This window comes from Athene cunicularia, assembly GCF_003259725.1.
Source record: "Athene cunicularia isolate RWA chromosome 11 unlocalized genomic scaffold, athCun1 chr11_part1, whole genome shotgun sequence".
Lineage (NCBI taxonomy): Eukaryota > Metazoa > Chordata > Aves > Strigiformes > Strigidae > Athene > Athene cunicularia.
Genome location: NW_020799113.1, coordinates 9,163,431 through 9,191,222, shown reverse-complemented (window position 1 = coordinate 9,191,222; position 27,792 = coordinate 9,163,431). Strand labels below are relative to the sequence as shown.

At 37.0% G+C, this 27,792-nt stretch overlaps 4 protein-coding genes and 1 long non-coding RNA gene across 7 annotated transcripts in view; 4 read left to right on the top strand and 1 right to left on the bottom strand.

The window, feature by feature from the left end:
• LOC113484294 overlaps nucleotides 1-4,678 on the top strand; it is a 23,212-nt gene extending 18,534 nt beyond the window's left edge. Inside the window, exon 3 of the long non-coding RNA XR_003399200.1 lies at nucleotides 2,842-4,678. This is a non-coding gene — a long non-coding RNA (uncharacterized LOC113484294). The remainder of the gene's footprint in view (nucleotides 1-2,841) is intronic.
• The window catches only part of ANKRD27 (ankyrin repeat domain 27), a 57,858-nt gene extending 47,207 nt beyond the window's left edge, over nucleotides 1-10,651 (bottom strand). For both annotated transcript variants that reach the window (XM_026856577.1, XM_026856579.1), the window contains exon 1: nucleotides 10,585-10,651. The gene's annotated coding sequence lies outside the window, so the exon portion shown is untranslated. The remainder of the gene's footprint in view (nucleotides 1-10,584) is intronic.
• RGS9BP (regulator of G protein signaling 9 binding protein) lies at nucleotides 12-4,065 on the top strand. The gene has a single exon (XM_026856587.1). It carries the CDS (start codon nucleotides 31-33, stop codon nucleotides 742-744), a length of 714 nt encoding a protein of 237 aa, XP_026712388.1. The 5' UTR covers nucleotides 12-30; the 3' UTR covers nucleotides 745-4,065.
• NUDT19 (nudix hydrolase 19) lies at nucleotides 9,825-13,996 on the top strand. The gene is made up of 3 exons (XM_026856589.1): nucleotides 9,825-10,483; nucleotides 11,349-11,556; nucleotides 12,623-13,996. Exons 1-3 carry the CDS (start codon nucleotides 10,472-10,474, stop codon nucleotides 12,847-12,849), a joined length of 447 nt encoding a protein of 148 aa, XP_026712390.1. The 5' UTR covers nucleotides 9,825-10,471; the 3' UTR covers nucleotides 12,850-13,996.
• A 111-nt stretch (nucleotides 13,997-14,107) lies between these two features.
• The window catches only part of TDRD12 (tudor domain containing 12), a 39,507-nt gene continuing 25,822 nt past the window's right edge, over nucleotides 14,108-27,792 (top strand). Inside the window, exons 1-8 of one of the 2 annotated variants that reach the window (XM_026856575.1) lie at nucleotides 14,108-14,243; nucleotides 19,785-19,833; nucleotides 21,070-21,231; nucleotides 21,490-21,626; nucleotides 23,045-23,164; nucleotides 24,516-24,571; nucleotides 25,893-25,978; nucleotides 27,054-27,252. In XM_026856575.1, the coding sequence (XP_026712376.1) occupies nucleotides 14,200-14,243; nucleotides 19,785-19,833; nucleotides 21,070-21,231; nucleotides 21,490-21,626; nucleotides 23,045-23,164; nucleotides 24,516-24,571; nucleotides 25,893-25,978; nucleotides 27,054-27,252 (853 nt within the window). In that variant the 5' untranslated portion in view covers nucleotides 14,108-14,199. Of the gene's footprint in view, nucleotides 14,244-17,210; nucleotides 17,301-19,784; nucleotides 19,834-21,069; nucleotides 21,232-21,489; nucleotides 21,627-23,044; nucleotides 23,165-24,515; nucleotides 24,572-25,892; nucleotides 25,979-27,053; nucleotides 27,253-27,792 lie in introns of those variants that run through there. The other variant, XM_026856576.1, reaches the window with a different exon arrangement.

Below are 27,792 nucleotides of genomic sequence, written 5' to 3'. Positions count from 1 at the left end.
AGAGACAGGCCCCGCACCGCCGCCGGGATCATGGTGAAGGAGGAGTGCAAGGCGCTGCTGGACGCGCTCAACAAGGTGACCGCCTGCTACCGGCACATGGTGCTGACCATCGGCGGCACCTCGGACTCGCAGAACCTGCGGGAGGAGCTCAAGAAAACCCGGCAGAAAGCTCAGGAGCTAGCGGTGGCCAACAGGAACAAGCTCACCACGGTCCTGAAGGATAAAACCGTGAGTAAGGAAGACAAAGCCGAGTTCGAGAGGCTATGGGTGATTTTCTCCACGTGCTTGGAGATCCTGGAGATCGACATGAGGAGGGCCCTGGAGCTGGGCCACGAGTTCCCGCTAAACGTCCCCAAAAAGCACCTGATCCAGACAGGCATGAGCGGGGGAACCTCCGGCGTGGCCGCCAGGGCGATGAGCGTCCAGAACATGAAATACGAGGCTGACCACAACATAGACGTGGTGGATTTGAAAGACCTCGAGAACGAAATCAACCAGGTAGGAGAGATGATGTACGAGATGGAAATGAAGGTCAATGTCCCCCAGTGGACGGTGGAGGCTAAGCAGGACCCGGGGGCTGAACTAAAATCCACCATTAGCGTGGGCGCTTCTTCTATTGGCATGATCTCTGTGGAGGAAAATAAGTCTTTCTGCGATATCAGCAAGGTTCTAGCTGGGATTATTTTCACCGCTGTGCTCATTATCGCTATTGTCCTGGCAGTGTGTGTGGTAAAACTCTCTTAGGGTGGTGCAGACTCTGACAAGAGCAATCCCTCTCCGGTCTGTCTTTGGAGTGTTTCACACTTTAAATTTCAAAACGGGTCACCTGGATGAGCTGAGAATTTAAACCTAGCACCTGAAAAATCAAAGGAAAACTTTTGCCTCTCAGTATCCTAAAATGCACAATTTGTTTTTTCTTGCTTTTTGAAGAAGAGAGATGCGAATCAGCCTGCAGAATAGGATGTCTCCATTTGCTGGACTTGTAACAGTTAACTATGGAGTATCAGGGTATTATCACTACTGGCTGTAACAGGGATTTGTCTGCTATTAATAGATCACTATTCTCAGAAGCCTGTATTTTTTTGTTCTCGAATAGGCTCTGCTGTTTGCTGCTGGTCACTGTTTACAGTATTTGAAAGTAACACAAATTTGGAGGCTAACACTGGTGTTTTGTCCGACTGCATAGAATACCTTTTTATTTTCTTCATCAAATACATAAAATATTATTTCAGTGGAGGAGAAGAGGAAGGATTAAAACCCCAATAAAATAATGTAAACGACCTCTATTTTAGATAAATTAATAGCTGCGGAGGGGGGAGGTGAGGAGGAGGATGGAGGAAACAGAACAAGCAGTGTTTGATACCAAATACTGTTTGCTGATTTAGGCTGGATTGTACAGAACCCAGTTGCATGGGTTGACAGAGCACACATAAATGAGTAATGGCTTTCAAAATCCAGGGAGAAAAGGAGAGTTGCATATTCAGAAAAATAGCAGCAAGCCTCATGGTTCAAATACACATTTACCACAATTTCATCTTCCTCTGCAGAAAGGCTAATCCTTGCCACTGGCTCAAATTTTTCTTTCTGTAGAAGCAAACAGTTTGCACTTCACAATTAACTATGAAAATAAGAGCAATGAATCTACCCACAGTAGAAGCAGTAATTTTTGAAGATAGATTTTGGGAAACAAAAATGATGTTGAGTTAAAGCAGACTTTTCTAGTAACCCACAGAGATTCCCTCTCGTGTTGATAGGCCAGGATCGATGCCAGTATATGTACAGTTACATTTCCTGCAGGCTCCTAAATTCTTTGCAGAAACCCAGACAGAGGTAAAAATGTGTCTCAGTTTCCTATCTCATTCATGTCTGATTAATCATTTGGGAAATGGGAAGCCTGTAGGATTGGTCCAATTTGGTAAACTGCATTTTTTTGGAGGTAAATGCAAGAGCAGCATAAAAATTTCCAGTGCTTCCCTATAAAAATGTCAACATTTAAATGTAAAACAGACACTAACATTGCAGAGAAGCTCTATGATGTGTTGTAAAAGGACCTATGTATTATGGTATTAAGTAATTTATGAAAATGTCTTCCGTTGCTGCGAACACACGCTATCCATTCAAGAATGCTTGATACATACTTTATAGTGCCCTCAGTGTAAGAGGCACTCCACAGCAAATATAAAGACCCTGTAATTTTGGAGTTTTAGTAAGTTATTATTCTTCTGCACTGATTATTATGGACACATCAAAAAGTAACAATCGGACATGTTTTGTGAAGTTATAACAGTCTTCATGCTTGTTAAAATTATGGTGACAACACTCATAAACAGCTAATATTTTTGAGTTAAAAATTAAACATACTTTGAAAAACTGCAGCAAAATTTATTCTTTAAAAATCAAGAAAACTGGACTTGAGAAGAAAAACTGTCGACAAATTTGAATCTGGTCACTTGTAGGTGAGAAAAATAATGTTTATGAGTAAAAATAGTAAGTGGAGGCCTGAATTAAAAGCTATAGACTATCATTATGTTGAAGGATAATGTGAGTTCTGCATATTGATCCAGTCTAGCTCCCTTCTCGTGGGAATTCAGTTTTATAAGAGGACTCCATACTCCTTTCTATTGTATTGGACTCATTGTGTAGGCTGTTTCATACGTAGTTAACTTAGGTTCGTAGAGATCCCCAGCAGCGTTCTAACAAAGTCAAGCCTGTATTTATGGGTGCTACTGTTTCAGTCTGCCTAGACAAGGTGTAATTGCTGTGTGTTGATTGATATGAGAAGATCTCCTTCACAGTCATACCGAGTCAACATCTTTATGGAAAATACATCAAAAGCTACAGGAAAATGTGGGTATTTCTACCCTTTGCACTCTCCTTTTATGTAGTTCACAGGAACGTGGATAAGACGTTGGACTCTATTCTGTGCTTCTTGAAAACTCCATGTTCCTTTTGAAATCAGATTGTTTAACCACATGTTCTGAAAACCCAAGTAATGCAAGCATGGGTTCTGGTGGATAAGTAAATGGCAACACCTACATTATCTTGTATCTTGGTATCCTGAAGCGGGTACACTGTTTATGCACAGTTAGTTGTATAGAATTTTTAAGAATATGTAATCTCATCTTCAAAACAAGCCTCAGTGAGTTGGCAAACTGTAAATTTTCAGTCTGTTACATTTTTGTAGTTTAGATTTTTGGATACAGGACTCAATTCCTATAAGTAGCCTATAATTATGTAAGTCTTGCTTCATTATGAATATGCATACAATTAGAATTTAAAGGACTGGACCATGGAAAAATAATGTATTTTCAGATCTTAAATCAAAGCTGGCTGCAGATTTATTCATTCTTGGTTTGCTCCTAAAAATCTGTATCATCTTATATTTAGGCTATCTGAAATTAAGAGATTAAGTAGAATTCTAACAGAGGATTGGCGCCATCTAAATGGATAATGTTCCTGCCATTAACCTCCTACGCTCGATACAAGGGTACACTCAATGTGAGAGAGTTCAGGCACAACAGTGCACAAAAGCAAAACCAGATGAAACCACCACTGCCTAAAAGTACTGATGCTTCTTTTAAATTAGAAATAAAGAGTTGTTGTAGATTTGCACTGTTTGGTTTTTTCCATCACTGGAATGCAACGGGAAGGAAACTGGAAATACTAGTTTTGTAAGTGAAAAATGGGAAGTCGCACTTTAAAATACTCTAAATAGCATGATGAAAATGCAAATACTCTCATGCTGATCAATGAATGAGAATGTTGCTGTGTTTTCAGTACAAAAGAAGGAGGTCATTCCTTAATTTCAATGTTCTACTTCAGTTCTTTTGTCTTTATTCACAGGATATACACATTAAATTTGCTATATACTAAAATCTTAATTCTTGACTTGAATTATACTGGTTTTGCCTGTGCATGGGGGGTATTTTCTATACTTTGAATAATTCAAACTTGTTACTATTTAACTTAAAGTACATTCTTATATCTTATGGGTTGGCTTGCAGCAGTAATTAAAACCAAACAAAAACTAGAATATTAATACAGTTTGTCAGTAAGCTTTTCTAACAAAAAAGTTCCTATTTCAACCACAGGAATAAAAGTAACATGCTAAGCCCTCTCATTACAGTTTTCTTTACATAAATGAACCCTTCTCAAGCTCCCAAAGTTGAATATAGTGATACATATTAATTTATACTGCAAGGGAATCAGCTGCCTGAAAAGTCAAGAAATCTCTGCCTGAGGCAACAACTACAATAATATTTAAGTAACAGGGATGACGTTGCATTCAGCACTGCTTGTTCATTGTTGTTGCATAACATACAGAACCATTGGCTCAGGCAACTGAAAACCAGAGAACGTGTTGGACTAGACTAATGTATTAGATCCTCACTGTGTTAGGATCCAAACTCTGCCCCCTTCCAGCCCACTAAGCTTGCATTTACTTTAGCAAAATATATACACAACCTACAAAGTGAGAAATTTGGTTCTGTGGTATTGATAGCAACAACGATCAACAATTGCATCTAACTATCAGAACCGAGTCTGTTAAATGCAGCAATTTGTGATTTTATTCCAGGACTTCCAGTCTATCACCATAAAGACCCTCTACACTGCTTTTTAGTTTACTAACAAAATGAACACAGAACCATATTTAAAGTGATTCTCAAGTTGCAAACAATGTAACATCAAACATCAGCATTATGAATATGAAATAAAATTAGTTTCAGAATTCATGTAATATGAATTTTTTTTTACATGAATGCAATTATATAAAAATGGACTAAATGGACTGATACCATTAGCTTTTGGATTAAAAATTAAACATGTGCTTATTGTTTGTAGTCTGAAAGGACTGGTTATGGGCTTTCTTTTCCTTCTCTTACAAGGTTTGTGTTGTTTATGTACATTTTCCAGAAATACCTTATATTTAAGTGCTAATGGAACTCCTAGTCAACATATTTACCCTTCACAGATTTTCATTATGTAAAAAGTCATTCAGTAAGACCAGTGGATTACAGATCTCTAAGTGCTTTCTCTCAATACGATTATGTAAGTCTTTTAATGCAGGAAGAGATCTGGACAAAATAGTAGTCTACACGTGAACAGCATTTGCTATGGTAAGCATACAATAAAAGTGGGATTAGAAAAGTGTATCTTTCATATAAAATTACCTGCATGTGTTGAGAGAAGGGCAAGAAAAGGAAGGAGATGGATGGATGTAGTAAATATGTCTTCATCTTATGTTAGCAAAGTATGTTATGGTTTTTGTTGAATATAATAGCATCACAACCTTATACTATAGCTTCTCTATAAGAAGGCATTATCCTGTATCCAGTAGGACAAAGAATATAAAATATCCCTGAGTGGAACTGACTACCCATTCTCTGATTAACTCAGTACAGAGTAAGCGTAAAAATATTTTGACTTGCTACATGTTCATACCAATTTTACAAGACAGCCCTTTTCTCTCTCTGTTACACACTACTAAGACTTTCTATTGGAAGCAGGTGGTCCCAGAAGCCTGGATTCTCTCATCCATCCTGACAGCTTGCTGCTGCAGTACTGTGATGCAGTTGGAAATGTAGCTTAATCAGCTACCACTAATTAAACCTGTGGAAAGGTGAAAAGTCACGTGGCATCTAACCAGCATGAAGGCTCTTCTACATCTTCTCACACAGCCAAGCCACGAGCATTTCCTGCTGGAAGCACTGTGACTAGAAGCCACGTAGGCAAATACAAATAAAATCACAGCACCTTCGAAAATCTGTCACCCACAGCGGCTAGTTAGCACAAGCAATTACTTTTCTTGCTCAGTTCCAGTAATTTTGTCAGAATTTCTACTGTGGTTTTCCTAAGTGTCAGGATTGACTTTTGAGCCTCCACAGGGTCAGGTGGGTTTTGTTTTAACTGAACTGTGTGTTTTCTTTTATTTACACTGTATTGCGTGACATTATTTATCAGATACTAGTAACATCTCCACCTAATTAAAGTAACAAATCTTCTAAAGGCTGGTTCTAATTCAAGTGCACAGAAATGGAAGTTACAATCATAGTATAAATGTGGTCTGTTATTTTGATCAGTTTTTCACTACGCATTAAAATAATCATGGAAGTCTATTATCAGTCAAGTGTGTCTATTGTACAGAAATGTTCAAAGAAGATGTACAGCTGAACTCATTGATGTGTCACAGCATAAGGAATTACACTGCCTTCAAAAAACATGGGGTTTTTGTCAGAACAGTAAATGTCAGGTCATACAGCTATGTATAATTGTATTGAGAAAAAAATATTTAAAAATTCAAATGCGATTCCTCTGTATGATCTTCAAGAATCTATATATAAATAGCATAAACCTTGGGGAAAAACAAGTGAGAAAGGCAGAAATAAGAAAAGAAGACAAAAGAAAATATTTAACTATTTATACCATATAAAATGACTGAGGAGTACCTGACACACCAAACATGATACTCTCTTAGCAACTTAATCTAATATGCTAATTGCATGTGTAACTTTATATATAAATACACATTTGAGTTCTGGGTCCTAGAGGGAGTGGTGTGAATTGTTATTCACATAAGCCATCACTACTCAGGTTAGTGAGAAATTATGTGTGAAAACTATTCATGTAATTAAAACCTGCAGAATTAGAACCAAAAATTTCAGTTTGCATAAAACATGTAATCCATTATGTGTCTGTTGGAAGTAGAACATTTCCTGTTGTTAATACTATCTGTAACCTAGTTTTCTGATCTGCTTTGCTTTGTTGAAGTATTGTTTTGTATGAAGGTAGCTATATTTTTAATTATTATTTTTAGTCAATCTATATAATGGTGCTATGATTATAAAGCTGCATTTCCTAGATTTGACATTTATTCACGTTTTGGACAATACTTGGAAAATTATAGTGAATAATATATTTACTTTTTATATTATCTGCTGAGTCTGCCATTGATACTATATGAGCTAAACAATCTAAAAGCTTTAGAATGTCATTCTGAAATAAGCCAGTTTAAGAAGTAGTAGAAATGCTCAGTGAAATCTCTTCATTTTCTGACTTGAAGTTGTAACACTTTGACATAGTAGACACTACATCTGCATGGGGACAAAGCTTTTACCAGATGCATACAAATTAAACCAAGAACTGACTTAGTATAATAATCTCCAACTCAGGATATCATGTAAGCCAAATTAAATTGTGAATTAATGGTGGACCTTGTTTTTCATCTGAAATTCATTATTACAGTGATGCGATCTGCACTTATCTGTACATACAAAATAATTTATGCAATGATACCAACAAAAAGGAAATCATTCTATTGCGAAGTATTCTAATCACACAATAAAACCCCAGAAAGCTAGTTTTACAATAATTTCTATGTATCTAGTGACCTGAATCTTTTTTTCTTTAGACAAACTAATGTTTTCTTTTTCCCAGAAGCAGTAACTGAAGAGAAAAAAGTTGAAGTAACCTCCAGATTGCTGAAATATGATCCCACACAGAATTATTATCAGTGCAATAATCTTAGTGTTTCATTGGACATAACTTTTGCATCATTTCAGAAGGGTTTATTTTTCAATACAGCACAACCTGTTTTTGAAAACATCCTGAAATACAGAAGTATTTGGGGTCCATTAGGTTAACAATTGAATGTTCTGGAACACAAGCAGCAAGAAAGGCAGTCAAATTCTTAAGTTTTTAGCAAAAATATTTTGTCTTAAATAATTTAAACCTGGAGGGGACCTCTGACTTTCCAGCTTTCTCTATCTTACTGTCACACCTATAGCTAATTCTTGCTAAGAGACTTTTATCCAAATTAAAGCCTCCTCTACTCTCAGCCTACATAAGGGCCCTTGAAGCCTAGTGCCAGAGCCCAGTAGAATGTAGGATGTCCTTGTGCTGGAACACTTAGACTACAGTAATGGAATAAACTACCATGCTTAGTTTAGGATTGGCAATCCTGAGTAATAGATTTTCTCAGATTTTCCATTCTTTCTGAAATCATTCATAACACTATACAGATTTTAAGTACAAACACAAAATAAGGATTTTAGCAGAATATATTGGAAAAATAAGTCATCTAAGTTGGAGATGAAGAAATTAAACATGCTTTATAGATAGCCTTACACCTAGTTTGACTTTAAGGCATTTCTATAACCATTTGAGCTAGCTCCAGCTATCTCACAGAGCTTAGCTTTTACCTTTCTTGGTAGGCAACTGGAAGGGGGTAGAACATCCCTTTGCATCCTTGATCTTTGCTGACAGAGTTTGAGTGTTCATCCTTGGAACCTCCTGCCACCTCCAGTCCTGATAACTGGGTCAATTAAGGAATCGTATGCTCATTATGCTCCTGGAATTTTGCATGAGATGACTTCAGCTCTGTCGTGAATGGATATTGAACTAATCTTTGTAAGACAATACTGAAAGGAAGTTTAAAAATTGTCATCAATAGGGTGAATATCCTGACCCTTGGTTAAGGAATGTCACCCTCCTTAGGGGGAAGAGGTGCCTTACACACCCCTGGATTGTGTGGAAAAAATGCAGCTACTGAAGTAGAGAATAATATTTACCCTAACTTGCACTTGGCTGCCTCTGGTCCCAAAGGACTGCTTCAGTACTGAGAACAGTCATGAACAATTCTACATCACACAACTATTTCTTTACCAAGAGTCTGTATGTGTTTGAGATTGCAAACAGCAGCAAACATGCCAGCCACACACTTTATTTCCACGCCCCATGCAAGAATGACTATGAAATTAGATCTGCTACATTTAATACCAGTGGATACCAGTGAAACCAGAGGAATTGCTTTCCAGGATATTCCTGCTTTACATACTAGCCCTTGAGAGACTTTAAACTGCACTAGGTAAGTAAATAAATAAATAAATAAACCCATGTCATTTAGAAACTTAAGATAACAATATAATCTGCACTATTCTCTATTAGCAGATTTTCCTAAAGATGTTCTGAAATAACATTCCAGGGATATCAGACACTGCATTTTTGCCATAGTAAGCCAGTTTCATAAATGTGCTGGTATTACAACTGACTTGAAAGTTACGCAGTTCATTACTGGTACACAAGTATTTTCTACTTAAAATACCTTTATGTTGTAGTGATCTGACATAATGGACCCTAAATCGTTTTGATGAGTCATCAAGTCCACTGGACATTAAATCTTGAAAAACCTCAATAGTTCCAGCAGTAAGCAGCTTTTAGACAAAGCATATTCCTAATAAGAGGTATACTTAACACAGTAAAATAGGTAACTATACTAAATGCAAAAGGCAAACAAATATGAGGTGATCATCATGACTTCAGGTTCAAAATGCCTTCTATTAGGAAACAGGCACATTAGTGCACCTTGTGCTTCCATTGCCTTAGATGGTAATCATTGATGAGCAATAACGATTAAATTAGTATGAAAAAGGAGGCTAGAGTTACAAGATATCCTGGGTTTGCTTGTATATTTGGTCATGAGGAAGGAAAGGAAGGGGAGGGCAGACTAGTATCTTGTCTGGCTATACCACAGCTGGTGTTCTGCCTGTTTTCATATCATCAGTTGGCTGGCTGACCTATTCTGCTGACTGCTGCCTAGCCTCAGGATGAACTTACAGCCCAGCTGTGTAGACCTTGACTGACTTGTTGGTTTTGTCAACTGACATATTCCAGCATCCCACTGGTTTAATTGCCTCAGTTACCCTGAGCCACATTTCATAGGCATTAAGTACCTGCTCAAATAGAAAAATAAAATGGAGAAGTTGTCAGAGGCATGTGCAGGTGTGTGGGTATTTGCCAAATGGAATCTAGCAAGAGAGGGATCATGAACAGGAGGAGGATTCTCCATATTACATGCAAATAACATTCTTTAAAAATTTCTCAACCTGTGTCATCAGCTTTCTTCTTTGTGAACGCCTTACAAATTCAAAAAAACAACCTATGATTAAATTGAGGAATCAAATTCAAATATTAAATGAACAAAATAAAAGAAAATGCTTCCTAAAGTGAAATGTCTGTACAAAGGACTTTTCCAGAGTTTTGCTCTCTTGCCTGAAGAGGTTTTTTTTTAGGTAACAAGGTACCTAAAAGCCTCAAAATGAAAGAGTTCTGTAATAAAAATTAATAATAATTATACATACCCCTCCCCTTTGAAATATACTAAAACAATTTCAAACAACTTTGAGTATGACGTGTTTAATTAAAGACCTAAAATGAATTTTTGTTATCACCATGCCTTGATGTGGAATTGAGATAAGATTACTCAGAGGCCAGCTGGCAGGTCAGCAGTATTACGGTTACAAATTCGAGTCCTTGGTTCCTGACCCTGTGCTGGTTCCTGTAAGCACAGCCCCTTCAGCAGTACTCTCGGTAAGACTTCGGGGTCCAAGGTAGCTATTCAGCTGACATCTTGTTATGCTGTAAGCACTCTCAGTGCTATGAATGAAGCCTCAGGAAGAGCAAGCTGCTTCAAGCCATGGTTTTTCAAGTAAGCTGAAAGCCACCGCCTTGTTTCTCTCAGCCATTCGCCCTGTGCCTGTAAGCCCTGTGTATTTCCTTAAGCTTCTGCCCTTTGAGGACACTACTTACCGGCTTAGGGCTTATCGGGCCTGAGGCATTACTGACCGCTCCTGACAGGCCTCCGTCCCACCTGACCTTTTTCTAGAATTCTGAAAAGTTTGAAAGCAATTTAGAAGTAGATGACAAACCAGACAGTTCTGTGAAAGTTTACCTCACAATTTTGATATTACTGATGTTTCAATGTTGGGTTTTTTTGGACAGATCTTCCTACAGAAGTTTAAAAGTGCCTGAGATCTTATCATCAAAAGAGTTCATGTTTCTTACAATTTTAGTAACAGCATAAATCTACTGCAAACACTTATGCACCCATTTATATTACCAAATTCAACATGTGAGATGAAATGAAGATAACCAGTAGTTTAAAGATGCAATGTTTAAGCATGAATAGCTGGGTGTTCGTGCTCTGAAAACAAGCAGATGTTCAGAGGTACTTTTAATTCTTGAAGCATCAGTAGCAGCCTCTGAGATCACATTGAGTTTAAGGTTTTCTGTTGGTTTCAGCTGACTTTTAGCCAAACTTGGCATGTCTGTGTAAAATAAAAACTTACTTTATAGGAAAAAGAGTAATTTTATAGATAATGTTTTTCAATTTTTAAAAATTTCTTTGTTGTTATTTTGGTATAGTTTATGCATGGGTTTTATTGTGTTTGGAAAACACGGACTGTTGCAAGTTCTTCCTCTGTAAAAACTTCCTTGCTCATGGCTTTTAAAGTTACTGATACTTTCTACCTGCTGATTAAACTATTATTTCAAGGTCTGTTTTCATCCTACAGTGGTCATCACCTGCAGAAGCCATTGAACACTTCAAGTCTCAAGAAATATGGTTTGCCCCACCTCAATTCTATGAATTGTGTAGGCTGTGCAACTTCTCTTCACTCCATGAGTTACACAAGTTCAGCTCTGATCGAGCTCTAGAGGGATGTGAACAATGGATGCCTGTGGTGTTAACTGCTTCCGATGGCTACATTCATCTACTGCCAGGTAAGAAAACAGATGAAGGTTCTACTAAATGTATAAAATCTTGGGAATTGCTATGTACTCAAGCCACATGACATAAACCCTCTCTAAGTGTAAGGAAAATATTCTTTTAAGTTACTGCATGCATTTTCTACTGTTTGGCTTCCTTCTTTGATACAGTTGATAATAACTATTGACAGAGACAAGATACCCAGACAGACAGCATAGCTATTTCTGCATTTACTCATAATCTCATATGTTTCCTATTCATATGTTTATTTATGAAGAAATTCTAGCATTTCTGCTTATTTTTTTTTAATCTGAAGGAGGTATTAGAACTCCTCCTATTTAGTCCTTTTCAGTGAGAATTCTCATTACTTCAGTTAATTGTTTGTAAGGGCAAGTGGATCAAGTACAGCTGCAGCATCAGTCTTCACAACTGTAGTGATAGGACAGTCATCTAAAAAGATACACTAATTCATTTTCCTCCTGCTTTTTCTCCTACATAAGTCCTTCATTTCATAATCATGTACATTTTCACCTTCTCTTTAAGAAAAGCTGCATGTACTATTTATTATATCTGCTTCTTTAGTTTGCTTTTTGTTATGCTTTCTCCTTGTCACAACTGACCTCTCAAATGTCTGTATTTGTGGTATATTAGCACTCTTGCACAAGAGTAACATGCATTTATATGGCAAAACACTGTTTTTTTCTAATAGAACAAAATAGCAGTTTCTATTCTTAGTCCTACTGTAGCCTATCTTTATACATTTGGAAAAGTGTTTTTGTTCTCCACCTACTATATATGCTGATATCTGAGCAGGCTGTGATTATACCATGTTAGTATTATCAGGAACATGGGAACATTCAAATCAACACCTTGAATGTGTGATGCAGTGCCACTGACAGATATTTATGGCTATATCTTCAAATCGAAAGATATTTAGAGGCAATTTACTTTTGTATTGTGAAATGCATTCCCACTGAGTTTCATGTCCTGGTAAATACTGAAAAATTGCTAGTGTCACTCAATCAAAAGGCTGAAAAATAAGGTAGGCAATGTATAACTCAAACTTTTTTCTGCCCTCAGGAGATGAGTTATATCCAGAAGATCCAGATTATACAGGAGAAAAGAAAATAATCATGTCAACAGATAAGAAGGTTGAAGATATCATGAAAGAGGGTAGTGTATTTCACAGGATAGTAACAAAGAACATCAACAATCTTGCTGTCTATGTTAATATTCAACCAAAATATAAACATATGAATCCATTGATGATAAATTCTGATTGGGCAGGTTACAATAGCAGATTATAATATTTTTTGTTCAAAGCTAGAATATTTTTAATTACATACATAGTCAGTGTGGGTTTGGTCCTTTCTAACCATTGCCAAATAGTCAGGAAAATATTCCTTTGTCTTGCCAAATTGTTTTCTGTGTGCCATTTGAGATTTATGTGTACCTAATTCTTTGAGTCTTTGAAACAGTTATGTGAGTTACGATGTTCAGAGGCTACTGAAAAATTAACATAACCATCAATTTAATTACTGATTAACTTAAATGCAATTTGAAGGTAATTATACTGAGCCATTACCGCCTTATTCTGCTTACATACCAATTGAATATGCTGCAACATTGGTCTGTTGGGCTACACAGGTCCTTTTCTCACTGCAGATGTAAGTATATATATAATGTTCTGAACAAGTACATTTTGAGTTGAATTCTTTCACTATGCTTCCCAAAGTTATCCATTAGACACCTGTAATGTGTGTCTAGGAATGAATGAAATCTCCTGTTCTGTATCTGCTGACATCTCCCAGTCTATTCTCTTCCATTTTGGGGAAAACCAGTGCATATGTATATTCATTAGCCAATAATCACTTTAATTATTATATAAATATAATACAAATTATTATAAAGTTAGTGTTTATATTTGATGTACCTAAACTCTTTCCACTAATGGTAACCTATTCAAAATTTACTATTCTCAAAGATAGATGACTTTGTCTAATTTATCTGTATCAGACTGAGTGTATTCTCAACATTCTTTTTATTCATGATCATTTTTATCTTCAAGTTGTTAGCAATTTAAAAAATAGAAAAATACATTGTTTAGCTCCAAAAAGATACCAACAACTGCAGGGAATAATGTACTACCTTGGAAACACCCACTTCCATATTTTAACTTATCACATTTTGCTTTTCAACTACTTTACTAAATACGTCTGAGATTTAAGAACTTCAGAGGCAGGATTGCTTCTTGCTTTTTTGTTTCGGATTTGTTTGGTTGGTTTCATCTTTTTGTGCAATAAGTGGAGTAAATGAAGCAGTGATACACATTCTTTTTGCTCTTGAAGAAGAATGAATGATGACTTGAGATTAGCCAGTAAAGTTGTTCAGAAAGCTTCGTTCCAGCTTTTGTTCTGTATTTCAATTAAAATCTTATGCAATATTTTCATTAAACTGGTTTGTAGCATTTATTTGGATTGGAAAAAATCACATGTCTTTCCCTCTGAACATGCTCAGACTGTTCTTGGTTTTGTCGACCTTGCTGAAATTTGTAAACCTCTGCTAAACATGGATCATGTGAAGCAGTATATTATGTATAGTGTATATTATGCAGTATAGTTTCTCCTTCAGAATATTCTGGGCTAACTCTTCTGAACATGAAGACAACAGGAAGACTAAAATGGAGAGTGGAGGAAGCAAAGTAAGTACCCTGTATTGCTGTCTCACATAATTTTTAGCTTTTTGAGACTAACGCTGGTCACTGTAGTACTAGGAAGACAAGAGGGAAAGGCGTGCTATGGTCGTATTTGTGGAGTCTATAGTAAAAAATATCTTGACTTCAAAATTATTTAGTTATTTATTCATAATGGGCAAAATAAGTCATCATAAGTCAACATTGCTAGGTTGTTTTACACGTTACAATGAGACAATACACAAATCTAACAAGATACAGCATTGATAAAGATGTATTAGTTGGGTGTGGGAGTTAGGGTCTGGTGCTCAGAAGATATCGTGTTGTACGGGAAGATAAAACATAGGCAGACGGATGTGACGTCATAAACCCAGGGTATAAAAAGTGGTGTTATACAATAATAAACACCATTTGCCATCCATCACATTGATGTCTGTGTGCAGATGGACCGAGCGGCCTGGGGTTGGCCGCTGTGTTGCTTTTCCCTGAGCCAGGTCGTTAAGCATCATTAGGCAACAACTGATGTAGTCACACAGTCATAGAAGGCCACTAATTTAGTCACACACTATTTGCCCTCAGTGACACCATGTGGGCTGTCTCACATGCCTCAACATGGCTTCCAGGAGGATATGTTACATGAAGCACAGAGGTGAGGCTGACTGGTCTGTAGTCCCCACAGTTCTCCTTTTCACTCTTTTTTAAATTTTTAAAATGTCTTTCTCCAGTTGCTGGGGACTTTGTGTGACTGCCATGACTTTTCAAATACAGTGGACAGCAATTGCACGTGCAGTTATCTCAGGACCCTGGGATGCATCTCACGAAGTCTATGTTCAGATTCCTCAGATGGTCTTGAACTTGGTCTTCTACAACAAAAGAGACTTTCTTCCCTCAGTCCCTACCTTGAGGCTCAAGGGAGAGATGTGGGAAAAGTGACTGAGTGAAAACTGAGGCAAAAAAATTGTCAAGTACCTCCAGCCTTCTCTACATGGGTTGTCACTAAGATCTCCCATCTAATTTATCAGAGGGGTGGGGGACATACACTTTCTCAAGTCCTCCTTTTCTGACCAATATACCCGTTGCAGCTCTTATTATTCTTCACGTCCCTTGCCAAATTCAGCTCCAGCTGTGCCTTAGCCCTCCTGATCCCATTCCTATACACTCATCTACCATCCCTATCTCCTTCCCTTTGGATACACATTCCTGCTTCCAGTGCCTATGCACTTCTCTCTTGCATTTCAGTTTGACCAGAAGGGCCTTACTCAGCTATGCTGGTCTCCTGCCTTCCTTGTCTGATTTCTTCCACATGGAAATCATGAGCTTTTGTACTTCAAGAAAAACATCCTTAAAGAGCTGCCTGATCTCTTCTGCTCCTTTATCACCGAGGGCAGTTTCCAAGGGGCTCACATCCACTAGTTCCTTAACTAAAAGTTCACTCTCCTAAAATTCAGGTCTTCAATTTACTATTCATCTGGCTCATAACCCTCGAGATTCTAAATTCAAATATACAAAACAATAGATGTAAGAAAACACAAAAAATGAAGAAATTGTATTATCTGCAACGGTTTTGATTTTGCAGTATAGTCTTTCATAGTTGCTAGAGAGCTTCCTTCATGATTTTTTAATTGTTCGGTACTTTATGGTTGTTCTGCCAATCTACTTTTGTGGTAGAAAATAGCTATTAGAAAATATTTTCAGAGAATAAATTATTCAGTAACCTAGACACATCTTAGATTCTTACAGAATTTTTTTACACACCTGTGTGCTGTTTTATATTATGACTTTAATTCTAGTACAAGTTTTGCTGTGTGCCAAAAACCATTACTTCAACACTAAATCCATATCCTAAGTGTACAGTCTGCCTCTTCATCTTTGTTTCCTATTTTTTCCACAAAATGATCCAGTAGGGGGAGCTTGAAGGCCAAACGACAAAAAAAAATAACAAAAATACACTATTTTACATAGAAAGTTATGACAATCATTAAATGCAAGCATAAATGGCTTCCAATATATATACACGAAATATCTTTTAATATTAAGTTAAAAATATTACTAAAGCTGTACTTTCAAAATATTGAGCCACTCTTAAGTATGGGCTTCTGCCCAAAGAGGTCATCTCCACTTGCCAGTTGCATGTTTCAGCCCCTTCTCTTGGGCTGGCACCTTGACTATATGTAGCCTTGTGCAAAACTAAATCAGGCCTGAAACTTTTTTTTTTTTTTTTAAAGCCTCACTGCAAAGGGTAGTATACAACAAAGTGAATTAAAAAAGAAGGGGGAAAAAAAAAAGTAGCTGCTTTACCACAGAGCTTGAGATATGAGAGTGAACATTTTCTTAAAGGCCTAAATGCTATAGGACATCTACAACAGCCGTTGTCCCCTGTGGGAATGTATATTTTTAACATGTAATGGTTTGAAGAAGCATAGATGAACTCCAATAGGGAAACGCCAAGTGCCCTTCCTCCCCATCTACCGAATTATCACACACCTTTAAAGAATACACTCCACTTGAAACTTTGCAGCCTCTGCGAAAAACACGTGTCGTAGAAGCCTTGGCTGCTCACAGCGCGGGATGAGACCCTGCCTCGGGAAGACACTGCCACAGGAACAGCCCCCCCCCCGCGGCCTTCCAGCTGCTCCGCAGCCTTCCGGCCCGCCCCCTTCCCTCAGCCTGAGGGGCCACCAGTGCCGCACTGCGAGTCCTCGCCCCTCCGAGCCTGGGGCAGGAACGCAGCGAGGCAAGACTCTCACTTAAGGCTTATTTGCCACAACAACACATTTAAAAGTGTTAAGAATGCGCCGTTTCAGTGTTCTAATCCCGCTCCAATGACGCGCTCCCTCGTTCCCGCCAACAGCCCGACGTCCCCTGCGGGCCCTACGGCACCTGCGCAGTAAGCGTAACGCCTGACTGGAGTGTGCGGCCCGCGTACGCATGCGTACTGGGCGGAACCGCGCTTGCGCACTGGGGGCGGCTGTGGGGCGGGAGTGGTGCCTCGTCCTGGAAGTGTCCGAGCAGAGCTGTGGGAGGCTTGTGGCGGGCTCTGACTGCGTGCTGGCGGTCGTGACTAAGGTTAGAGGGGGTGGTTTTTATGATGAAGATCCTGAAGTGAAGGTGGATTATGAAGGAACTCGGGTAGGAGAGGGAATAAAGCAAAAAACATAGTTTCTGAAGTCTTTCAACTTTTATTGTGCTTTCCTTGTAGCCTATTCGAGTATGAGGAAAAGTTTATTGGTGGGGGTTTGTTGTGAGCTTTGGAGTTTTTATATGTGCTGCTTGAGGAAAATTGAGAAGTAAAGAGCTTTATGGCTTTACCCTTTACCTACTGTTTGGTTTAACCAGCTTGTTAGGAATTACTGCGGGGGGGGGCGGGTATTGTGGATTTGGTACTGTAAATTCGGTCTGTAAAGAACCCCCTAAGATAGTTTGAAGTTTTAGAAGGCAGGTGTTCTTTACTGCAGCACTGGATGCATGGGGGATTGTTCCACCTAACGTGCATGCTGAAAGATGAGAGCATGCTTATTATATACAATAAAAGAAGTGAACAGTTTTGTAATTTCTGAGAAGTACACGTCTATTTTCAGAGGATCTAATACATATGTTAATGTTGCGCAAGCATACTAAAATTTGGGGAAAGGCCTCTGAGAGGCTTCCATGGGGGTTTTCGGGGGGTCTGTGGTGGTCCCTAGTGGTTGTTGAAGACGTGTCTTAGTGTCCTTTCAATGAACTCTGAGGTTTTTTTCATACATAGCCTTGTCTTGGCTCATTGCTCTGTAAAGTTTTTCAGCTTTCTTATCTTCAACTACCACAGGTGTCTGTAGGTTTCTCAGCCCTTCCCTGGATGTACCCATCACAGTTGCAAAAATTATGTCCTTAGGTGCCTTCTTGTCTGAGGCCCCTTACAGCAATTAGCACCAACTGCTTGCAGGCAGCTTGGGGATTTCTGGGGCATTGGTCAGCAGGTGGTGAGCAACTGTATTGTGCATTAATTGGTTTGTATATTCTCTTACTATTTTCCCTTCTGTTTCTGTTGTATTAAACTGTCTTTATCTCAACCTGTGAATTTTACTCTTTCTCTTTTTTTTTTTTTTTTCCTCTGATTTTCTCCCCCATACCACTGGAGGAGGAGTGAGTGACCAGCTGTGTTTCCACTCCTGGGAGAGCTGATTAGATGTGGGTTTTTTAGAGGGAGAGAGGCTGGGATAGCAAGTGTTTTTCTTCTAGGAATGCTTGTATCAGGCTTGTGTGGCTGGGGAGGAATTATCTTTGCCTGTTATGTTAATGTTTTTCTTAACATAGCAGTTTGGGGTGAGGGATTTAGTGATCTATTGCATCTTCACATGGTAAATATCCTTACCGTTAGGTATGGGATTTGAGCAAACGTCTGTGTTTTCGTTTAGTTGCTAATAACAAAGAGTGTCTGTTGTTACTAGGAATGTATTAAAGAGAACTAGCCTTTTACATAGCTGTGCTTTATCCTTGATACTTTGACAGGTCATTTATTGGTTTTTGTGCTTCTCAAACTGAGAAATTAGGAGAGGTTATTTATGCCTCTCCCATGTTATTCCTGAAATAAAAGTATGTATTTTAAGTGTGTATTTTAAGGCAGTGCTATGTATCTCATGTTATAGTATAGCACAGTGCTAGAGACTTGAGTGTTATGTAAATAGTATGCTTGTATTATGATATTAGGTAAAACTTCTAAAAAATTCGGCTGTTTCATTGTAGTGTCTAAGTGGGAATAATTAGTACCATCTTTTAGCAAAGCATATTGATAGCTACAACCACAGGTTGTATTGCAGTTTCTTATTCAGTGCTGACTTGTTCAACACTGGCTTTTGAAGTGAGAGGCTAGTGTCTTGACTTTCCACTCCCCAAACTTTTTACTAGGCACCTACTTCCAGTGTGAATTCTTTTAAGTGATAAGGTGGATACTGCAGTGATGATACTGTGAGATGTGCTGGTTTGTGTCAAAATGACATGCAAATTACTTCAGTCTATAGGCAGTTTATTATTCCATTGTAATTCCTAGGTATGATAGGTACTATTGCAGATGAATGTAATGTGAAATACCAGTAAAAATCTCTTATGTTAAAATTGTTTCCTAAGGTTGGGACTCCTCTTTTGTGTTACATTGTTTTGTTTGTATTAATGATGTATTTCCCTCTGGTGTTTCTGTCCATGTGGTTATATAGATTATAGCAGCCCTTGTCTTCCATCGGCCTATTTCTGTTGGCCTCTGAATGTAAGATAAGCAGCTATATACTATAATAGGTTGAGGATAACAGATGTGTTTTGGTCTACTAAAAACTGATGTGGTTGTGTATAAATACATGTGGATGGTAAATCTTAATTAGGCTTTAGCACAGTACTTCATTAAGAAGGCTGGTTTGAACCTTTTGATATGTGTAAATCAGTTGCCTAGACATTATAATACTCCTGAGACTAGTATCAAAAACCTATAGGCTTGCTTTTAGGTGTATGCTTTTTAAATAGGCTTCAAAATAAATGATGGCTTTAAAAATGGTTAATCAAATGTGTGCTATTCTTTTACAGTAATGCTGAGGAAGACTGGGTGAGAAACATGGAAGTCTTGGTATTAAAGGTATGCTGGTATTTTTTTAATATGTAAGGGATTGCTGTTTGTTTATTTCAATGCAACTCTGGAAGTCAGACTTGCAAATAAAATAATGTCTGTATTTCCATTCGGCAGCACTTTCTTACACGTGTGGGCTCATATATGGATTATATACAGTTTGTTTCTTTTAGGTGTTTATATTGGTTTTGTCTCAAGAGGTCAGTAGGGATGCAGCTAAAACCTAAAATGAAAGATGTGCAATATGTTAAATACACTGTAGTATAGTACTAGGTTCTACTGAATTCCACAACAGGTCATGGAAAAATCATTTTCCTGTAAAGCTGTCCTGGCAGCAGACCCAGGGGTATTCCTTACTGTATGATGTCATGCTCAGCTATAAAAGCTGTGGGGAAGGAGGAGGAAAGGGGGGGGGAACTCCTATGATTATCAAATTTGTGTTCCTAAGTTAGTGTTACATGTGATGAAGCCTCGTTTTCCTGGAAATGTCTCGACATCTGCCTACCAACGGGGAACAGTGAATGCAGTTCTTATTTTGCTTTGCATGTGTCTGCTGCTTTTGCTTTACCTGTTCAGCTGGTTTTATATCAATCCATGAGTTTTCTCACTTTCATTCACTCTTCCAATTCTCTTAGTCATCCTGCTTCAGGAGAGGGACAGAACAGCTGTGGTGTTTAGCTGGTTATTTGGTTTAACCCACAATAACCGGGGACCCAGATCAGGTGAAAGATTGGGATATAAAGGTTTACAGAGGCTGAGCAGAAAGCTGTGACCCTGTTTTAATGAAACTGACTGTCTGGTAGTCTTTCTGAGCATGAAGAAAAGTATATTTATGGGGTTTCTTGTGTGTTTTGGGTTTTTTATACATACTTCTTGAGGACAATATGGAAGTAAAAAGCTTTATGTCTTTGTACTTTGCCCACTGTTTGGTTTAACCACTACTACCTTTGAGGCTGCATTTGCTGTTAATTGCAGTGCTAAAGAAACTTGCAAGCTGAGAAGTCATGTAATGAACTAATGGTCTGAAGTTGAAAGATGTTTTCACTGTTGACATTCTGGGTGCTAAGTATCCAGTCCCCATAATTTTTAAGGTGCCTCACTAAAGATTAAGTTTTATTTTTACATTTATCTGCTCAGATGGTCTTAAAAACATCCTGTCATTTTAGCAGAGGCTAATATTATTTGTTATTGTTATCTAGATTCTGTTCCAGAGTTGTTAGATATTGTTATCTATATCTGTTCCAGATTGAAGATCCAGGTTGCTTTTGGGTTACTATGAAAGGATGTGGGCCTTACATAATCGATGAAGTAGAATATACAAACCTGAATGCTGAAATGAATCAGTTCTATGACAAATCTTACAAAGATGTGGATGAAGTTAAACCACTAATGGTAGAAGAAGGCCAGGTAAAGTTGTTGCTGTGTTGTGTAGATAGAAATAGTCTGTTTTTTGCATTGTTTTGGGGTTGAGGTATCTTAAGATATGCATATGGGTTTTATCTTCTTATCTCTAAGCTTCATAACTACATATGCTGCAGTACTTGCATTTTGTGAAGAAAATTGAGGGCTGTATAATAAATACTATATTCTTGCCTCAAAAAAAAAAGATTTGAGTGTAATTCACTGCATTTACAAGAACCTGCTGCCTTGTTCTTTCTTTTTCAGATTTGTGTGGTTTTCAGTGAGGAACTCAAATGCTGGTGTAGAGCAGTTATTAAGTCAATCATGTACTATATGGATCATTATCAAACAGAATGTTTTCTTGTGGATTATGCCAAAAACATTTTTGTTAAAACAAAGGAGTAAGTATTTGGATTTTTTTGACACTCACTGAAATGTAGGTGTAAGTGCATACAATTACTATTAATATTTATTTACATTGATAGTGCCAAGGCTTTGATTTAATTGAGGTTTGAGTTGGGTCCACAAGAAACTGCTAGCCATATGATAGGCTCTTGCAAGGGTTTATGCAAACCAATCTTTATTTTGTGAATTTTTAGAGATGCTTTCTGTTGTAGGTTTTGGGGTTTTAAAGGTTTGAAATTCAAATAATGGCAGTTTGTTATAACTGAAATGTATGATTGCCATACATTTATATATATTGATGTTATTTATATACATTCCTCCCTTATTAAGTAATTATATATTAAAAAAATATAATGAGTGAAGATCATTCACAAAGTATGCTGAACCTGCTTTTGACATCTAGACACAAATATGTGGGGGTTTTCCCACTGCAGTTTACTAGCTTGTTTGCTTTAAGAGCTGAAGGTCTGTCTCAGCACGGTGCAAAAAAGTGAGTTTTTACAGGTTCCCAGTTTTTAATAAAAACAATATGAAACCTACTGATTCTAAAATCTTGAAGAGTGTGTTTTAAAAAATAACTGTTCCAATTCTTAGCTAGATTTAAAGTTAACTTCTCAAATAAAATATGCAACTTTTGAGTATAAGAAGCTTTACCAAATATTTTTTGCAGTACTCCACAAAATTAAGATAGCTTATGTAAAATATTTTAAAATAAACCTCAAGTTAAATAATGTTTTTAAATTGAATGTTCTTGTATTGGAAAGCAGATCAACAATATCTTGAGTTTAAAATATGTTTCAACTAGAATTAAATGTGTGATTTACTGCTTTCTCATTTCAAAATAAAAATTTGAACAAAAGTGATAAATATATGAGTCTTAAAAGCTTTCGTATATGGTGTCTTGCTAGTTATTAAGTCTCCAACCAAACCAAGTGTAAAGGATAAGATTAACACTCTAGTGGTAGCTTTATTAAAAAATATATATTTTTAGGAAAATAAGTGCAAGTGCAAATTAGCGTAGTTCTTAGATTTTCTTCTCCCTAATGTTAATCCTACCTGATTTCTCACACAGAATTAATAATTACAAAATGGAGTATGCAGTGACAGGTGGTATATGGTAGTATAAGGGCTAAATATTATGAAAAGACTTCAGACTGTAGTGGCAAAGGATCAGAAAGATTTCAAGTAAATAGGAGGTGTATTCATATCTGGAGTGAATCTGTTCACTAGTTGCTCCTGGCAGCACCTCTTAGAGAAAAATAAAACGGTGATTCAAGGGTGTTTCACAGTGGGACCCAAACTTCTGGAAGAACTGTGTTGTCAGATACAGGGTAACAGAAAGATGTATGATACCAGTGACCTCTGGAGAATAATTGCATTTCACAGAGCAGATTTTTTCTGCTTTATTTTTAAGCATTCGAGTTGCACTGGAAGCATTTATGCAGATCCCATATAGAGCAAAAAAGTGTAGACTGTATCGCACAAAGCCAGTGACCTTACACATCGACTTCTGTGAAAACACTGCAAAGATAGTGTAAGTAGAGTTTAATAAATGTATTCTAATCATAAATTTCCTAAGTGTGAACTTTTATCGCAGAAGGTTTTTTTAGAAGAGATGATGTTTCAAGAAGAACCTAGAAAAACAGATTTGGAAAACAATCTCTATTTCAGAGGAACAGTTCTTAAATGGAACTGCATCCTTAATGATTCTTTGTTAATGATTCTGGTTTTAATATTCACATGTTTGAATCTTTTGATATTTATTTAAAAACCTTTGGGAATTTAGAAAGGTTTCTGGGAGTTCTTGCATTTTGTCTGTCATCCCAGAGCTGCGTTTCTTGATTCCTAGCACATGAACTGCTTTACTAATCTGTCCTTATGTGCTTTTTCTTGCAGATGCTTATCTTACTCCTGATACTCTTCTTTTTTTTTCTTTTTTTTTTTCTGGTAGTTACGTGCTTAGCTGAACTGAAGTTCTATAACTGTTTCTTGACACTGTTTGGATTCCTGTTGTGCTTTCCTTATATTCATGTAGTTGGTTTTTTTTTCTCATTGCAGTATTAAAAGACTTGAGTAAGGTTTTCAGTGGGGTCTGATGGTAAAGAAAAATGCTTCTGTATCCTTGAGTTCCAGGATGCTATTGTCAAAGATCCTGCCAACTTGACAGGGACATGATTAGATCAATGGGGAACACAGCCCACAGCAGGAAGCTACTTTGATTTGTGTCATTAAAGAATATTCAAAACTACGTGCAGTCAGCAGTATATATATTTTTTTTAATACTCTTGTTTGGAATAAGTATTTGACTTCCAGTATTCTGACAGAACAAATAGTAGCATGGTTTGGGTAGGAATAGTGTACATCTTGAGTGGGCCATCGTTGTGAACTATCAAAATAGAAGTAGATGGTCAGATTTTGTTTCCAATGCTCTTCATTTTATTTTTAAATTTATTTTATACTTAAAGTTGCAGAACATGGTAAAGAGTGAACTTTCTGCTACAGACCTTTCAGCCTTTAACACTTCAGTGTTTAAGTGCTTGTTCAGAAATTGCTCAATACCTATTTAATAAATGTTCTGTAAGAAGGTTCTTGTTTTATTTTTGTTTCTGGTTCATTTCTGTCATATTTTATGTTGGATGTAAGTCATCATACCGTGACAAAGCAATATCCAGTAATTTTGGATCAGTTTTATTGATGAGCTGAAACAATATTATCAAGACTGAAGTTATATTCGAAGTAGAGATTCTGCTAATGTGTCTAGTTGGTGAACTTTTAAGATTTGACATGACTTGAAATAATTTCTTTACATGCATCCAATTTTTTTTCCAAAATTAACAGTTTAATTCTTGATGATGTGGGATAACTGGTTGTGTTTATTTTCCTAGACCAGCCAAAAGATGGGATAGTGCTGCTACTCAGTATTTTCAAAACCTTCTCAAAGGTAAATAAAACATCCTGCCAAAATCATACTTGACACTTCTATTTTGGGAAAAACAAACTTAGAAGGTAGTACTTCTGTATATGTATTTGATTCTATTTGAGAATGTGGTATTTTAAAGAGAAGGGAGCTATATAAGATTTTTGTATAGATCAGCTAAGGCAAAACTAATTGTGGAGCTGCATTTTGAGTAATGTGGGCTTCCATGCAGCATCAATTTTTATAGTTGACTAGATGGTGTCTAGCTCTTGGACAAACTAAATAAAGTAGCAGTCATGTAACATTTGTTTTGAACAGTGGAGACTTTCTGTGTGTTTAGCTTAAATCTTTGAATGAGCACCACAACTGTCTTTTTGGAGTTTTGTACAGAGATGGCAAGATCTGGCTTCTGAGTTTACCCTTTCAGTTGTTCTTTGACAAGGATATAAGCACCAGCTCAGAAGAGGAATATCTTTATTACAGTTGTTAGGAGGTAGATTGAGCTCCGAGTAATTATTTAGTAAGCTAGATTCCAGTCTGTTCTTGTCCTTTTCTATGTTTGGTGTTTCAGTAGGTCATCCAGTCTTTTTTGTATCAGGTCTTTCTATTTTGGTATGATACAGATTTTGGTCTTACTAGAAAAGCAGCTTTTTACTGAGATTTTCTAGTCGTCTTGATTACATTCTTCTACCTGAAAAACTACCTACTTGCTTACAAGTATAACACTCCATGTGAAAGGTATGTGGGGGAGAAAGTATGAGTTTATGAAAGCAATAAAGGGTCTTTAGACTGATAATTTCACACACTTAACTGGCACATAGCAGTGCACGATTTACTTTTTGTTCCCACACATCTAAGTTCTACATGCTTTCCTACTGGCACATCATCAGTGTGTGCAGAAGTGCTTCAGAATTTTCTGACAGACTTTATCAGCTATGTTTGCTTGAACACAGAGCCTAACCAAGCTATACAAATGTGCAAATAAAACTTTCAAGAAAAGTAAATGTCAAGTTTGGAAAGTATGCATTTATACTACAGATTGTCAGAGGCTGAAAGATAAGCTAAGACTTTAGGTGTACAACTAAGACTAGTTTGTGTAATTAATCTGTTTTGGCTCTCAATCTTCCTTAAAGACTAAGGACAAGGTAATTATCGTAATGAAGTCTTTATTCTCTTGTTACTTTCTTATTTCATTTAAAGGTTACTACATTTGTTCTAGCAATCTATAAAGAGACAGGTTACCAATTGTGATTTCTACTTTTGTCTATCTTGAAAAGTACAAGTGAAAAATAATGATAATTTGATAAGGGTTTAATCTTTTTTTTGTGTGTATTACTACATTTAGCAGCTACCCAAATTAAAGCCAAGTTATGTGCTGTAGAAGATAACACATTTGATGTTTTTCTTTATGGGACAATAAAAGATGAAAAGGTAAGATACTTTTATATCTATAAGCCTGTTCATGCACTTTGCTGTGCAGGTTACAACTTTGCGATTAGTTTAATGTTGAAAAGCATTACTTGTGAGTTTTTTTATTTCTGTCAGATACAGTAGATGCTAAATCCTTAAAATAGAGGTTTTATTTTATAATTCTGTTGCTTATAAACTTCTGGAGGAATTCCAAGAGGCAGAAATCCCATTTTTCTTAGAGAACCTCTTTTTAGAAGATACTGACACACAAGTGAAGTCCAGCAAATACTTCAGTTGGACTACTATGTGAATTATTTAGTGTGCTTTTGCACTTTTTTGTGGTATCATACTTAAAGATGTTTCAATAAGGTGGTTGCATAGTATTATAAAAACAAGCAGAAGTTCACACTTGCTTTTGCATAAGACTGAGTCTTCAAACCTTTGGAAAAAAAAAAAAAACTAAACAAACTGCTAGTTCCACTTGCCAAAATATGTAACTTGCACTAAATCTCTGCTGTAGCTACTGCCAGACTTCAGCAGCTGTATGGCAAATACCAATTAATTTATTTGAATACGGCTTCTACTTGGAGTGTTTTTACCAAGACTTTTAACTCTGGAGCTGTGTTCTTCATCATAGACAGTACCTTTGAAGGTACATAATAGTTTTTATATCTTCTCTCAGTTCAGAATCCCCATTTGGCAATAGTGCCACTGATCTCTGAGCTGATGGAGTTAAAGAAGCTTTAGGTTAAGTATTAATTTTTTTCTGCCAGATTTTGATGCATGCTGAGTCAAAAAGAGATAAACCAGCTTGGTTTACTGACAGGTTTTTTTTAATTTTTAGGGTTTATAGAAAAAGTACAGGAAGTACAGAATTTTAGACAGAAGCACACAACTGAGAACTAATTAACACCTGTTTAGGGAACATACAGGAAGATATGACCGACTTCTGTATTCTGTGGCTAATATTCTTCAGAAAACATTTGCTGATACTGTTTATGTCTTTGCTGTTGTTTAGAGTTTCAAATAAATTCTAAGCAAGTATGTGGTAGCAATTGCTTGTTCATACTGGTCAACAAAGATCTTGGTTTTTTAGGTATGCATTAATGATGATCTTGTTTCAAAGAACTTTGCTTGTTTTGAGGAAACTAAAGAGAATACAGGGAGTTCTGCAGATTATCAGGAGAACCTAACGTCATTAAGTGTTGAGTCTCTTCCAGTGAAAACTGTTAATCCTGCACTTGCTTTCAGGCCAGTGCTATTTCAAGAGAAGGTATCAACAGATCTTGAAACAGGTGGGAATTGTATATGTCAGAAACAATTGTATGTGCAATGCATCATGTGTCTTTAACTGGATATATTGAATGTGAATCTACTGTCTCAGTAGATCAGATGGTATCCTCCTAACAAACGATGCTTACGTATCAGACTTTACAAAGACCAAGCAAGTCATCAAATGCGGGACTACTGTGAAGCTTTTTGTACTGTGTAAGAAAAAGGAAGGCTTGAGGTTGAGTTACATTGGCTGATGTGCCTAATGGCATTAGATATTATTGAAATTATTTGTGACATTGGTCATTGATGCATTACTGGGTTTTTTTGAGTTTGGAGGGATTTATTTGAACAGAGGGAATTTTAAACTAGTATTTACCATGAGTTGTCTCATTTATAGTGATACAAGTCTGTCTTTTAGAAAAATATGCAACTTTCCATCCTCTATCCTTGTTCACTCAACTTATCTGCATAGTTACCTTTTAAAGATAACTGCTCTTTTTGTTGTTCTTTCTGCCATTAGGAAGCAGACTAAACTAGTCAGTCACAACCCACTGTAAATA